The 17,439-nt window shown below is 28.1% G+C and overlaps 1 protein-coding gene across 1 annotated transcript; it reads right to left on the bottom strand.

Annotated features, from left to right (window-relative positions):
- Nucleotides 1-14,997: 14,997 nt before the first annotated feature.
- LOC119672123 (zinc finger Y-chromosomal protein-like) lies at nt 14,998-16,981 on the bottom strand. Its single transcript, XM_038083090.1, has 2 exons — nt 15,145-16,981; nt 14,998-15,080 (listed from the first exon to the last, which is right to left on the bottom strand). Exon 1 carries the CDS (start codon nt 16,793-16,795, stop codon nt 15,161-15,163), a length of 1,635 nt encoding a protein of 544 aa, XP_037939018.1. The 5' UTR covers nt 16,796-16,981; the 3' UTR covers nt 14,998-15,080; nt 15,145-15,160.
- Between the last annotated feature and the right edge of the window lie 458 nt (nt 16,982-17,439).

The raw sequence follows: 17,439 nt of genomic DNA, 5'->3' as shown, positions 1-17,439 counted from the left end.
ATAAACTGCAGTACACGTTCTATGTTTCTTATATAGTGAAAACTCCTTGAGCGAGCATATACCATTATACAACAATTAAAGGGAGTAAAAGAACGGAGTTCAATCAGAAGGGTCGATTATCTTGTTTCAAGTGATTTTAAAAACAAAATTTGGATACTGGAGCTTACAGTCTATATATGATCAGATACTTTATGTACATTCTTAACTATTGTGCAATCCCCTATATCTAAAAGCAATAATCTCTTAAAATATTATATGGTATATTAACATATTTAGTTGGTATATCATTTATATACATAAGATCGCATGTCAGTATAGAAAGTATTGACCTCAAGTTTGTATACATTTCTAGTAACATTTTCTAGTCAGGTCCAGTCCCATATCGTTATTGCTGGATTCCAAGTCTTGATCAAAAGACCTGTTATATTCAAATTTATATCGCATTATACAATGAGAATTCATTAAATGTGAATTAAAAAATGGGTTTAACCTCACATTGTTATTGCTGGAGATAGCTTCTTGATCAAAAGCATGACACTGCTTTTGTATTCCATTTCATATATTCATATAGTTCATATCTTGTTATGTGCTATTGTTAAAAAACAAACAATTTAATAGATATAATATAATAAAATCAACTTCGAAGAATATTGTTGATTCTTATAACCAGTATTTGGCTTTAAACACAGTAAGATATGATTTACTGTACAAAATGTTTACACACTTCATTCTTGTCTGTATCATAAATTAATCTCTTTTATGTCTCAAACAATAAATAATACTAAACCTGAAATTCGAAATACCATGCTAAGTACACATCAACATATGTGCACCAGAAGTGAAGAATAAATATTATATCCCAGTTACTCAAATTGTCTTCGATGACATTGTCCGCAATACATTGCAAATGCATAAGATTTTACCTGTGTGAAGGACAATAAAGGAAACTAAAGTGCGAGACTAATTAGTTTTATACAATAAGTATAGGTACTTATCTTCATAAATCATTGTATGTACTATATTATTGACCTAATGTTAACATACGCGGACACGTTCGCGGACAGTGTCGTCAATGCATTGTAAATTAATGAGATTTTACCTAAATGAAGACAAATAAAGGATATGAAAGGATGAGATTAATTAGATTTATACAATACTTATCTTCATAAATCGTTGTGTGTGTGGTATTGTGCGTTATAATACACATGCCTATACGTCTCAACTCTTCACGCGGACGGTTCGCGGATACCGTCGGCGATAAATGAGATTTTACCTAAATGAAGGCAAATAAATGAAACGAAAGGGTGAGACTAATTAGTTTCGATATTAAAGACTAGTGAAATTTTGTGGTTATTTAATTTAAGTTTTTAATATAATAAAGAACAATATTTAACCATTTATAATTAAGGGGGAAAAAAGCGCAATCGGCCATTAATGACTTTTTGATCATTTGTTCGAAAATGTCTTCTATGACTGCAATAGATATAGATAAATCGATCGTTATATATGTCTCCATGTTTTTTAGATGTCTTCCATGGCGGATATATCCGTTTACAACTGGGATGTGCCTCTAGCGTATCATTGCAATAATTAAAACTACATAATCGGATTAAGTAATAATAATAATAAAAGTAATAAAAATATTTTAAAAAGAAATAAATATAAGTATGTATAGTAACGATTCTCCAATTTATTTATCTTATTTTTGTAGTAGTTTTTTGAAAAGTTATAGAACATAAAATTCTTTATATACATTCTATATACTTTATATACATTATGTACATTTTATATACATTCGACCGTTCTTGAGATACACCGTGAAGAGTTGATGCGCTGAGCAGTATGTATTTACTGAAATTGATATACTTTTAAGAAAACTTTTGTTATTTACTAACAAATGAAATTATTATAATTAATAAATCACTTATTAAATGAGTTATCAGATTAACTATCAGATTAACTATACATCCGTAAAAATATATTATATATCATATCAGCTGTAAAATAATCTGCATTGATATGTAAATACTAAAAATTATGCACAGATTTCGACAATTCTAACACTTTGAATATATATAGTTTAGTTGTTCGTTTTTCAACAGAATAATCAGTGGGGATGCTAGACATCGGTGGCTGCCTTGCACCCACAGGGGTCTCGAAAATAGCTGTACATAGTTCACTAAACTTTAACTACAATTACCAGAAAAAAACAAATTTGTTTGTCTCTTCTTGCGTGAATAACACAATTTTTTAATAATGTAAAATATCTTTTGAACAATTGTTCAGTTATGAACATATGTCTCGACCCATACAATCTAAACGAACACCTTCTCAAGCATTGTAATGCTTTACATATAATACCTCTGGAAGGTCAAAAGGTAACATTCAGTCTTTTGCACTGTATGGAAAACTGCTGGATCCGGTATATTAAATAAAATAATTTAGAGGAAGTATATCAGAATGCTTATATTGTAACCAGAATTATACTCACAGTTTCAATCAGTACAGCTTCTACGTGAGGAAGCGTCTCCAAGTTTAAATTGATTAAGACCTACTTGAGAAGTACGATGAGCCCAGAGAGACTATCTGCTTTGACAATTTTATTAATTGAAGTGAAAACGGCAGATAGTGCAAATTAAGGTACAATTTCAAAACAATTCGGTGAGTGTAAATATATAAAAATTTAATTTAATTTAATTTTACATCTCGGTAATGGAAGAAGCCTTGCAATTCTGATGGCGCCAACGTCTAGAGTTAGATTTATTGTCATTTATAAATTAAACTCTTATAAAATTTAACTCTTATAAAGAATTCTTAAAAGAAGATTGTATAAATAATTGTTTAAAATTTATAATTATTTATATTTAAAATCAATATTATGACCTAAAAAGTAATTTATTGCACAAAACAAAACTGCACTAGAAAACTACACATTTCATAAACATTTCTTAGAAATGTATTTCTTTAAAATGCAACATTTTGATTAATTGTAGAGTTGTTAGTGGATTATTAACAAAATTTCTACTTCTTGCATTTCCGTCTCTTTTGAAATTGAAAAAGCAATTTTTATAGTACAATAAATTAAAATAACGTGTATTGTTATTCATTTGTCACATCATATCACCACCATAATCACATCACCAACTTCACATTAACAGCCGAAGATTTTTGGCGACCTTTGCGAAATGTGTCCTCCATACAAAAACATCCATTCTGGTCTCTTCTAAAATACTTTAAAACGGTCACAAACGATGTTGGTTGATGTTAAGTATTCATTAAATATTTCCATACAGTTAAGATTACGACGATATCCATATGGAATGGCAAACTGGATCTCTTACTACTATGGCAGTGGACTTTGAACCGACTTTTTTGCATATTCCTCTTTCCATTACGACTGCTTGCTATGAAACTTTAAATGAAATATCGTCATTCAAATCAACTATAGCTTACATTGTATAAACATAAACATCTGCAATTCATTTGTATGTAGTCCACTTGCGAAAAGTATTTTATGTTTCTTCTCAAACCACACTATATATTGTGAAATACATAGCATTATTTGCTGAAATTGCAATAATTAGTCCAAACACTCTGCGCCGCTCTTAAAATCAAAAGTACTCCAGATGTTGCATGACCAACAACGTTCAATAAATGTACCGGATGCTTAATTTACTTAACTTGTAATTTCTTTGAATTTTATATGTAGCAATATAACAAAACAAGTTATTACATTTGTAATAACTAATTAAGATAATAAAACACTTGCATTAAATCCATTCCTATCATTTATTTACTGAATAAAATGCTTGATCAATGGATTAATATTAATAAACTCATTCAATATTTGATAATTTGATAGTTACAAATTAATTAAACTAATTTAACATTTAGTTACGGTTAATCTCAACTACCTTTATCTGTCCACACAACCAGCTCAATTCCGCGTTAAGCAATCCATCTCATTTTCCTCTAGTTTAAAAAATCCAGCGATATCAGTTACTTTGTGTCTCTTCAGCACATTCCTATATCTGCATATGTTCTTTGAACGTTTACAGAACAGCAAAAACATATGTAGTTGGCAGGGGTCTAAACCTCCCCTACGCATTCGCTATACGCTATACCTCATAACAGAAGTTTTTGATATGTGAATTTTTTATAATTTTTTTTTTCATATTATATAAAAAAGGAATGCATTTAGGAAATGCATTCAAAACAAGTTTTTGCGTAGATTAAAGAGCATGGGTTCTCGAGATTTTTAAAACAAATTTTCAACTGCAAAGATAGAGTTAAGGACATTAATGAATTTTAATCATACAAAAATTTTATTAAATTTGATTTCAACATCAATTATGAAGGTAGTGAAATATAAGATAAAAGAAATAATTCCAATACCACTAATGATGGATATTTGGCAATACTCTAAACAGCTGTACGGTCAACCAAACATTCAACTAGTTAAAAATAAATATAAATCTTTGTAGTTGGAATTTTGTACTGTTCGAAACCTCCCTATAAGATTTTTATGTTATAAAACATATATAAATATATATGATATATATGTATTATATTTTCTTATATAAAACTAAGAAAATCTAAACTGGGTTAAAATATGGGCTAATCTAAATGGTCTAAGATAGACCATTATGAAATACCTATAATGTACACGAATTATATTATAAATTATTGTTTTTATTAAAAGTAGTTTTAAGTAACATAATGCTTTACTAATTTACCTTTTGGTCTGAAGGCCCTAGTACCCATAACCCTAAGTTAGGATATTGTTAAAAAGAAAGCAAATTCTGTTAAATAAAAACTTGTTTACAGAGATTTTTCGATTTGTATTGAACTACAACAACAGAAATTCTTTTTTTATATTATTTTAAATAAATGAATTTTTGGCTGACCATAAAGATGTACTTCTTGTATTTAATTAATCGTAAATAACTTTTTGAGACTGCAAGTACCAGGAAACAAATTCATGCCCTGCCAAATTTGAAGCTCAAAGTCAGCGTTAACTAGTCAACTGACCCAAAGCCGTACTTAACTTGAGTTTTGTTATTTTGCTGTGAGAGTTTTTATTAACAAATCCACTTGCTGTGTTATATTAGAACGAAATCATAAACTGAATCATACGATTCAGTAAATCGTTAGTTATTAAAGTACAAGTTCAATTTATAAACGCTATCACACCGACCTCGACATTCGTTTTGATAAAACATTTTCATTTCAATATCGCTCGTGACTCAAGAGGGATTACTGCTTATGTTAGGTAAAAGTCTCTGCGATTAAATACGGTTGTTCTTACAAGAGTATTACTTTTATTTTATGTATTCGAAAATATAAATCTGAAAAATATATATTTATAGATTAAAAATAAAAAAGTGAAGAATTGATGTAGCACTATATAAAAAATATTAATTTCAAAAAATCAATAGCTGCATTCGAATTGTAGAAAAAAACTACAAGTCTCTTGCTAAATTCTCGTATTTGCAACAAAAAAACAGCACTACTCTCTTACTGTAAGAGACTAGAAATGTAATAAAGAGAACATTAAATTTTTTAACTCATTAGTTGGATTAGCTTATTAATATTTTTAATTATACTCATTGTAAGTATAATTATTAACTGTTTCTTGTATCTACTTGTTGTAAAGGGAAATTTCCAAATTTCCTACATTGTTAGTAATGCTTTTAATTAACTATTCATTTTAATATTTAGTTTTTTATAAAAATATCTAAAATTTTAAAAAATGTAGTTTCCATTGAATTTTGAATTGCGCACATACGTATACCCTATTAATTGTGAACACTTAATATAACAGGTTGGAACACTAATGCCAATATATCAATAAGAGACTTTAGCAAGAGACTTGTTAGATTTTGTCTCACTTTAGAAATACACCTCAAATGAATATTTTGCTTGATTTGTCGCCAACGTTTAAAAATAAAATCTATATTCCTTACATACTCGTAACGTTCTATTTTTTATTCAAATGTAGATCGGGTAATGTGTTGTTTTATCGACTTGTATTAAATTCAAATAAAGCGAGGTGTGTCTTCTTAATGCCAAAAATTGACTGAGTTTATTTATTTATTTTTTTTATAACTAACATCGGTTTCTAAGACTAATTTCATATATAATAGACATATATTATTTCTTAAATAATATTTTAACAGTAAATAGTTAAGTATAATAATTTAGAATTTCTGTACTCTATATAAGGTTTCATATAAAACCGTTCATTCTAATGACCCAGTTTCAACTCATTGCATATTGCACATAACATATGGTACAATGTGCGGCTCAGTTATTTGTCATCAAAGCAGTGACAAAATAGAGGCTTATATTACTGGAAATTTCTATTTTTATTTAGTGTTTTTGTGTCAATATTTTGTAACACTTAAAATATTATGTGTTTTGTGTCGATATTTTATAATATTTGGAACACTTATTGTGTGATATGTGTGGTCTTATACCCATATCACATTACATTAAGTACGGTTCTTCTTACAAAAGTATTATTTATTTTTAATTCAAAAATATATCTTTAAAATATATATCTATAGATTAAAAGTAAAAAAATTAAGAATTGATGTAGCACTGTATAAATAATATTAACTTAAAAAACCAATAATTGCATTGGAAATGCGCCAAAAAGCAACAAGTCTCACAATTGTACTCAAAATAATGACACAGTTCTCTTTCAATAACAGACTAGTTAATGAAGTCTCCAATTATCTAAGAAACGGCAAACAAAAATTATTTGTTAGAAATTTTGACGAATATTCTTTTCAGTCATCTGTCGAAATCTTGAACGTAACTACCGGAATCATAAAATTGCAATACTGACTGACAGTCGGGCAGCTATAATGGCACCCATATCCTAACAGGTAACATCCAAACTGGTATAGGAGTGCCTTGACAAGCTGAACATACTCAGCTGGAACAATCATGTGCACCTTATATGGATTCCGGGACATGCTGGCATACAAGACATGCAAAAATCCAAGGCAGACAAACTTGCAAGATGCGCGGCTTCAATAATGATAGGGTCAGAACCATTCTGTGGTCTAGGCGAAGGAACTCTATCCATTCTTATAAACAGTACAGAGGAAAAATAAAGAGAACTCAATTGGAATAGGCTATCAAGACTATCACAATCTAAAATGTTTTTAGGAACTTACAACCGAAAACGCTTCAAAGATTGCATCACAATCAAAAAATAACCCAAAAATTATTGCATAATTATTAACTGATTCCATGTGCTTGGGGAGTGACCGACACTGATGCACAAGCGGAAGAAACACCAGAAAAACAAGGCTTTTTCATGGATCATAAGGATTCAAGACTAGGAAAGATAGGCTCTATATTCTCCTTCATTGAAGAAATCGGACTTGAAAAAACACTCAAATCTGACTAAGATGCACAATAGATCTTTTAGGTCGCAGTGAACGGTTCCTTCTTTTCAATAATAATAATAATAAACTGTCGAAAGTTATTGCAATTCGAGCAAAATGGAATAGTTCCAAAAATTTTAAAATTGTGAGGACTTTTGCAAGAGACTTTTTATTTTTTGCCGCACTTTCCAGCGGCGAAGTACTCCTAATGTGAAAATTTTGGTTGGTTTGTCCTATTTTTTTTTATCCAAATGTGAATAGTATTTTTGTCCACATTTGTTAACGATAAAGTTATTAAAAATGTATCATAATTTTTTGTGTTTATGTATAAATAAAAAGATAAACATGTACCCAATCGTCACACTAACTTAACAAAACAAAAGCTTCAACATTTTCACATCAAATTTGCATAGTAAGGAATTTGTAAGGAAATACTCGACAGCATCAGAACTCCATGGTCGCGGCTCAGTTTCTGTTTCGTGCTTTATTATTCTTTCTAAAAGTAATGCGCCACTACATTGTATCGAAATAAATAAAGCATGAATTATGAAATTTATTATTTTGTCTCAATATTAGGAAACTATAAGTTTGAGATTATTAATTTCGACAACGTTGGCATCTTAACTATACTGGATTCACACGATAGTTTTGTTTGTAATTTAAGCTGTCAAAATTTTTTATGTTGCATTGAAAGCAACAACAATTGATAGCTAAAATTATAAACATTACAACTAAAATTACAAACAAAACTCTCGTGTGAACACAATATAAGGCAGGAAGTGCAATTACAAAATTCGATATTTTTAAACCACTAAAGATATTAAAATAGACTAATTGAATCTTAAACTGGATTCACACGAGAGTTTCATTTGTAATTTAAGCTGTCAAAATTTTTTATGTTGCATTGAAAGCAACAACAATTGATAGCTAAAATTATAAACATGACAACTAAAATTACAAACAAAACTCTCGTGTGAACACAATATAAAGCAGGAAGTGCAAAATCTCAAAAAGACTATTGCTTCAAATCCTTTACTTCACAAAAACAAAACAAATTATAAAATAACTGTATAATATTAGTTATTACAAAATTCGATATTTTTAAACCAGTAGAGATATTAAAATAGATTTTCCTTATTACTAATTAAGATGGGGATGGGTGAATGGGTTTTTAAGTTGGAATTTCTTTAAAGTCTAGACTTGCTGAAACCACTTCAAATTAAGACTCAAACATGGTTATATTAAAGTTTTTTAAATCACTCAAAATTTCATTTTAATATCTTCTCTGGTTCAGAAAATATGGAATATTGATCGTCTAGTTTTAATTAACATATATACACCTAGCAGAAAAAGTCTGCGGTCACCCATAAAATTTGTCTTAAATTTCGCATTACTTTTTTAATTTTTACTCAAATTAATTTTTGTTTTCTGATTTATTTTAACCAAAGAAAAAAATAAAAGTTATTCTTAAAAAAAAATTAAACACAATTATATGCTAAAGCAAACAATTTACTAATAAAAAAAATTAAAATCCCCGCCCCTTATTTCTAAAAATTTTACTCTACTATAACTTCTATGCTGTATTTAATTTCAAATAAATAAATAAATAGTTTACAATGTTGTTCTTGTGAAAAAAAAATGATTTGATCGACATTTTTAAATATTGATTTTTTTACTATTTTCCTTTATCCAAAAGAAAAACCAGACTCCAATAAAGCGGTAACTGATTCGTTATGTTTTAAAATCGTTGAAACTGTTCTACTCGCCGGGATGATATATTTCGCAACCACTTCTTTTTTTTATCCATTTTCGACATCCTTAATTAGTTGAAATTTTTCTTCAAGCGACTAACAACAAAACACGTTCGATGTCATTAACAACAATTTTACTGAATTTTACTGTATTTTACTGTACGACGTTACTCTAATCTGTGTTGTTCACTTCAATAATCAAAAGCGACTGGCATTTGCATAAAGAAGCAACATAAGAAAGAAAAAATTAATCATTTGGTTTGTAAAAAGGGACTTCCCCTAACATTCATACTTAAAACAAAAATTCAACTTATATGTAGAACGCACTTTCCCATATTCCATTGGCATGTGACAATATTTTTATTCGAATTATAGAGAAATTCGTATTGTCTTCTGAAGAGCTGGAGTATTCTCCTTATTTCACAAGTCTTCTCCGTTATCATAGTTAAAGCCCTTAAAAAATTTTTATATTTATATGTATATATGTATTTATCAACCACAAATTTGTTTAAAATTTTTTACTTGTCAACGATATAAGCAGCTGTACCAATTTATTCTTAAGCAACCAGTAGTTGTTTTATTGGAGCTATCATGTCAAAAGAATGCACCTTATGTAGTTGTTGTTGTTGTTGTTGTTGAGGTTGCTTGGCTACAAAAATTGTTACCAGATAAGCTGTCAGAATGATAATCACCCTGACGTTCGATGGTTAGAGTTCGTCTACGGTGAATTACTTGCAGCTTATTTTGATACCCAACGCCCACAACTCAAACTATGCATTGTTTGACAGTTTGTTAGGGGCTTTTTATACAATTTTTCAAATAGAGAAGAAAATATATGCTAGAGATAAATATTTTCGATAAACACATGAACTGATTCAAGATTTTGCAACATTCTTTGCGGTTGTTTGCGGTTCTTTGTGGTATTGATAAAAGTATTTTTTTTTATTTTTCTTAGATATTGTGTAAATGAAAGGGTATGCGATAAGAAAAGTCAAAGCTTTTTACATAGTTAATTTATATTATTATATTATTTATATTAAGTAAGGAACAACAACATGTAATTTATTAATACACATTGTATGGAATGTAGTGGTTTTCCCGATTAAATAAAACAAAAATACGTAATTTCAATTATTTTTAATAATATTTTATTTTGGATAAATAATATACATAAGTACGAGTATATATTGTATATATACATCTTATATATATATATAAACGGACCTATTCTGTGCCCTTGACAGATTTGTCAAATTCTTTAATAAAATTTGGTATTCTGGACACATCTTGACAAATTTCAAAGCTCAAGTACCTAGTGCTTCTCACCACACTATGGTGTAAAGTATTTTGTATAGAAAACTGTTCGTAATTGTTCGTAACTGTTCGTAAAAAATGCTTGTAAAGAGCACATATTTTAAGTTGCCAAAAGCATTTTTCATGCATTCAAATAACAATAAAAAATATGCTTGTAAAGAGTAAAGAGCGTATATTTTAGTTAACAATATTTTTCATGCATGCAAAAAATAAAAAATGCTTAAAAAGAGCATATTTTTATATTTGTCAACAGCATTTTTAGTTTTGATAACTAACAAGGAAAAGAGCTTTTTATTTATGTCACAGAATACCAAAACCTTTACAGCAGCCAATTTTGACAAGTGTCAATGTTTGACAAGTTTATAAAGTGCACAGAATAGATCCGAAAATATATATATTTTATAAAATATAAATTTTTTTATTTTATATATATATTTTATATATAACAAGTATATATTTATATTTGTTATACTCAAATGTGTAATTTCTACATTTAATAATAGAGCATAGTTGATATTATTATAAAACTACATAAGTTTCCTTGCTTCTTCTTCCTCTATTTGCCTTAGATATGAACAGCTGTAGGTGTCTGGTAGTATTTTCATTTGACCTGACCATTCGTAATTTTCATAATGTTTTCCAAATCGAGTTTCGTAGACTTTTAAACTATTCATTATCTGTAGTTTTGATTGTATGTGTACAACTGAAAGCGGCTTCCCAAAATATTTCACAGTTGTTGAAGCTATTGAATCATTTCGACTGAAACTTTTTACTAAGGAAACCAAACCGTGTGGTATAATAAATGCAAATCATACACTTTATCGTCATCTCACAATTGAATATGTTGATATTTTTGAGATTCCTATTCGTTGTACATGCGATAATAATTATGAAAAGCGACAATTAAAAATAATTTGCTTCGAATGTTTTGAAATTGAAAAGTTCCACAACATTTAATTTAAAATCTACATTACAAAATATTGAAATACTTGATGTAAAAAACTATAAACAAACATATCAAGTTGTTGATCTGATGTCCACTTTACATTTAGCCAGTAAACAAAGATATTTAACTCGTTCAATAACTTCAGTTCCAATTTTAATGGGAGTATCGTTGTATGGTAGTCGCTTTTTACTGGTGGGAGTATCTACTGGTATACTGATCTACTGATGGGACTATCTTAATGGGAGTATCGTTGTATAGTAGTCGTTTTTGACTGATGATCATATACTTGGTTTTTTTTTATATTCATGGATAGGCCAAAATCTGTACTCTTCTCATTAAATTTTTCAAGAAGAAGTTGAAGATCAGCTATACTATAAGCTGTAAGTGCTGTGTTGTCTCCGTATGCGCACCTAATATTGTTTATAAATGTACCATTCAGCTTAATGCCTTTATCTAGATTGGATTAACCAAACAGAATTGTTGTTATATTTTCAATTTAAGTGTCTATTTAATTATCCTTTAGGATTGACGCTTCTAAAATCTTAAGAGCCGCGTAAACACATTTCATGCTGGGATCTGTAATTGGGTGAACGTGACTTTATACCAATAATACTTGTATGCATCATCATCGAAGAATTCCCGATAGAGTTTAATGTTTCTTTTATGTTCGAATTTAAATATTTAAATTTGTGAAAGAAATATATTTGTTGCGTTTCAAAAACATTTATTATTTTATTAAATGCTGTTGCGCTTTATTATACAATGTGTGTATCTTTGATACAGAAAATGTCACGAACTATTTTAAAAGCATTCAATACTATGAGGCATAAGAAATGTTTATTTTTATAAAGGATCAACTTTATTGTCCATAATACTATATTTATAATTACCAGGAATTTATGTGGTTGCATGTATAACTCATGTAGCACTTTAATGAGTAAACAATTGAAGCGTATAGCGTGAAGCAAAATAAAGGATCGTTCATAATATGTTAAGTCCTCAAGTGGTAATCCACTTAGTACACACGAGCCTTTATTATTTTGCCGCTAGCATAATTTAATTTATTATTTTAAAGTCAATTATGACAAAGAAACTTATTTCTGAAAAGATATGAATTGCAACAATAAAATTTTTATATTTAAATAATTAAATTTTTATTTGTTTGTTCAAGTTTGTGTGATTGTCCATTGACGATAAATTAGTAGCGTGAAGTGGTGCTGTTTTGTTAGTGTATTGTTTTTTTCTCCAGAACAGTTTATAGTTCTTAATAAATAAACACATGAATCATATTTCAACAGTTATTTGATTTTTGTTTACAATTTTAAAATCAAAAATTAATTTGAAATTTGTTTATTAATTATATAGAAATTAATGTCAACATTCTTCTTGTATAATTTAGGTTTTATATTATTGTTGTAGTCCACAAAGATTTGCTAGCGTGGTTCCTTTTGGGACTGCTGATGTAGACTCGCCTGTTCTTAGAACTTTAAGTAAATTATAAATTGAGAACTAAGACCAGTTCGCTTGTTAGCTTGACTAGAACTGAACTATGAGTTCCAACAAAAACTAACCGAACCATGCCAGTTATGCTGAGAATTGCATTCTTAAGATAAGTGTGATGGTGTTTGTCGTATCTAAGTTGATTTCTATAAGCGGAATCATAATGCGCAATATTGTTAATCGAGTAAACAAATAAGGCTTGACTATGGTGGTCGTTGCTGAATCAGCATAAACATTAAGTTAGCTTCGATGCACTCAAAAATGTGTAAACAGGAAGTGTTACTTTGTGTGTAGAATAAATTCCTAAGCAAAAACTGTAATATTACATTTTGTTTTTTATTTTGTTTAATACAAAGTAAAATTAAACTTAAGCTAATAAATCCACATAACAAAGTTTTAAAATTTACAGTTTAGTTCATTTTTAAAGATAATGATTAGTTATAAAATTATATTTATTCACTTTAGTTTTTAGTCACAGCTTATATTTTAAACAAAATCATTGCAATTTATTTACTTGAGCGGAAATTCATTTTACTAAATATAAACATAAATAATATAACATATACTCACTTTTATATATTGATAACAGCCCAAAGAAAAATGTCTCCTAAGCATTATTTGCTTTCGCTTTCAGGTTGAGCAATAAATATATGTATCTGTATAGTCTAAACAAAATTTGCATATTTAATTATATTTTACACTCTTATCAATGTGTCAGATTGCAGACTACTTATATTTCAACTTAGTTGCTTTGTTCGGAACTTAATAGAATCTAAAAAAGTCTTTTGTATATATAAACATATTTCGTTTTTTTTTTTATTAAAGGTATATTGATATAAGGTATAAACTTGATATAATTTTATGAATTACTTTGTAATAATGCTTTGAATATTGCTTTAACGCTAAACATTTGCAATATTAATTGGAGATCAAATTCAAGTACTGTTATGTCGATAATTATTGTATATGGATCAATTATGAAATTTCAATATAAGTAGTCCCTTACGTTTTGATGACGTAAACAAACAAAAATTTAAAATGAAAATTATTATTATTAAGTTTCAATCAGCATTATTTAATTTTAAATTCATTGTAACTTATAAAATACAGAATATTTCTTCTAAATCAAACTACTCAAATACTTATTCTATAGTTATTTGTACACTGCTTTTCATTTTTTATAAGAACTTATAAAGAAAAAACTATTTTATAATGAATTAAAAAGAAATAAAATTGTTTAACTTATAATTAATTTGCTTAATCTTGTTTTACAGTACTAATTAAATTAACTATATTCATTTGTTCATTTAATTATAAATTAGGTACAAAAATATTCCTTATATTAACTTATATATATTTATTACTTAGAAAAATATATTTCTAATTTTTTTAAATTGTTTTTAAAACAATTACTTTATTTGTACACATCTTTTTTTTTAAGCCTATATAGAAGAGTATTTGAATAATGGTAAGAATATAATTTCTTAAAAAGTAATAATCTTTTAATTAAGTTAAAAAATGATTTGTAAGTAAAGTTACATATTTTCCATACGTTTTCAATTGATTAATTTTACATTAAACTTAAAGTTTATAGCACTATCCTTATATTTTACAAGTATGTATAATACAATGACTTGTCTTTTCATTTAAATTAATATTAATTAGCTTCGAATTTGCAAAAAATATTCTTATTTCTTATTTCATATAAACTTTTAACATAAAAGCAAATTAATTAAAAACCTTTTCAAAGATTTCTGATAATGTTTCATTTATGACTAAATATAATACTTTAAAAATTCAATTCCGAAAATTTTGAATTTTAATTTAATCAAAACCATTTTAATAACTTGATAATATTTCATTTATGGCTTTGGAAAATAATTTAAAAATTAAATTCTAAAAATTTCAAATTTCAAGTGAAATATTTAATAGTAAAATTATACTCATATAAAATCAAGCTCTAATTTTAAATTTTTATTGTTAATTAATAAGTTTATGAAACTTAAATTATTTTGAAATGTCTCTAAATATTATATATAAGACATTTATATATTAAATTTCATATTTTTTCATAATAATAGTGAAAGAAGTATTCATATTTGTGTTCAAATATGTTTTATCTCAAATTTAATTTCAAATTTTATTTAATAGTTCAAAGAATGCTATTAACTGAAAATGAAAAAAATTAGAATTAACTACATTTAAACCAAAAAATTAAAAAATATTTACATACTTGCAGAGGAATCTGCTTATTTCAGTTTCAAATGATTTAGTCTTTGTATATGTAACCATAATTGTTCTGAAGATCTGAATGTTTTTTTACAGATTTTGCATTCGACTGTTGTGGCGCCATGAGTTTCTTGCAAATGCTCCCACACCATGCTTGAGTTCCTATAGACTTTATCACAATAAGGACATTTGCTAGACCTTTGTAGAACCACCTTATGAATCTTACTGACATGTTGCAAGCAAGCATTAGAGCTTTTTTCTGTGAATTCGTTGCATATTTTGCACTGAAAAGCGTGTTGTTGTTCATGCATCAAAGTATGATTTAGAAGGGATTTATTTGAAATATCCATTTTACAAAGCTTACAGACGTTAACGTTATTCTCACCAGTCATATACAATTCCTTATATCTCACATTTTTATAATCATGCGTTACATTGAGATGATTTATCATAGTTGATCGAGTGTTAAACAATTTCCTACACACGGGGCATAAGAAATTTAGAAAGGAATTGGTTTCAGTTAGCTTTTGGTAGTACTTAAAGATTTTTTCATGATTTTTTTTCAAATGCCCATTTAAACCCCGTGCGTTTGTGAAACGCAATGGGCACAGACGACATTTCAAATAGTTTTTATATTTTAGGTGCGAAATGCGATGAGTTATAAACTTTTTTAATACTCCTCGTACTTTAAACTTTTTATTACACTCTGTACACTGATGTCGTAAATCGCCCTCTTTGCTGATAATTGTACGCAGGTTAAGTTTCTCAATATCTTTAAATTTATGTATCATATCTGTATGTGCTTTCCATTTCTGCAAAGAACCACAAAAAGCATCACATTCGGGGCACATGTAATGGCAAAGAGTATGCTTGGAATCATTACAATTCAATGCATTAGAATCCATGTTAGCTTCATCATCTGACACAATTAAATTAACAATGGTAGCTTTCGTGTCCTGATCCACTTCTTCATCAGAGTTATCATCTAAGTCAATGATATCATCTACACATAATTCAATTGCATTGAAATCTCTTGCGGAATTTTGTGTTGAAAGATCCATTGGTTCGGTTTTTACTTCATCTAAAACCTCCACTTTGATAGGTGTGTGTATAATAATATTATTATTAGTGACTGCATTGTCGGTTTCTAGAAAAGATATAGTTTTTTTAGGTTCGGTTTTCAATTCATCTAAAACCTCCACTTTAATAGGTGTGTGTATAATTATATTATTATTAGTGACTGCATTGTCGGTTTCTAGAAAAGGCATAGTGTCTTCATCTCCGACCGATACGAATCCGTTCACTATGTTTCCTGCACTGTCGCAGTCTGGAACTTCAAGAAAAAGCAATGGACTGCTAGTATTGCTTCTAAATTCTTCTTCTTCTGCTTCTAAAGTTTCTTTTGGTAAAACGGTCTCTGCGAAATATTCAGTACCATATTCAAGGTCTTTTTTACTTAATTCTTTTTTTGGTGTAATATTTTTGTTATCCCCTTCAATATCTTCATCATCACTGAGTAAATCTATAACGTCCACTACCACTGAGTTTTTCTTTGGAGTTGCTTTATTAGCAACCAATAAATCTACTGTAAGAGCGGTAGTTTGACCTTCGCCAAACTCTTTTTCACACTTAATATTCACCATATTAGTGTTCATTTAATTAGTTAACACCTAATAGATCAAGTGAAATCAATTTTATTAGAATATAACAGTTGTTAACAATTTATTAATATATAAATCGTAATGTTCACGCGCTTTAAATTTTTTTTTTAACATCGAATAACATGGCACGTCCCGTTGCTATCACTATAGAAAAGAAACTGTTGTTGACATTTCATAATAATTTTCAATTTGTTTCCCATATGATAGATTAAAACAGGGTTGTTGTAATTGAAATTGTAAATATAGGAGTAGAAAACATCGTTGTAGTATGTTAGTGTTCAGGATGTCTGTGCATCGTTGAATGTGCATCATTCCAAACTCATATAATCGTAAATACATTTTGTGCATATTAGTTTTGAAAATATTTAGAACAGCTGATTTTTGTTTTCGTATTTATTTACTTGTTAATTATAACTCAGACTCGTTATGCATAATTTTTACAATGCCAAAAAAAAGTAAAAAGCAGAATTTATTCACATTTTCCGACATTGTTGGACGTGAGATTAAGAGAACGAGATTGAGTTAATCTATATTTTTAATCTCCACCGTTAACATTATATATTGGAGATTCATTATGACATTTCTCTTGTTGTGTTTTATTTCGTGTGTTTGATAAAAGTTTCAATAGCAAATAGTAG

Source organism: Teleopsis dalmanni, chromosome 1 (assembly GCF_002237135.1).
Source record: "Teleopsis dalmanni isolate 2A chromosome 1, ASM223713v2, whole genome shotgun sequence".
In the NCBI taxonomy this organism is placed as follows: Eukaryota; Metazoa; Arthropoda; class Insecta; order Diptera; family Diopsidae; genus Teleopsis; species Teleopsis dalmanni.
This window is presented reverse-complemented; position numbering and strand designations above follow the sequence as displayed.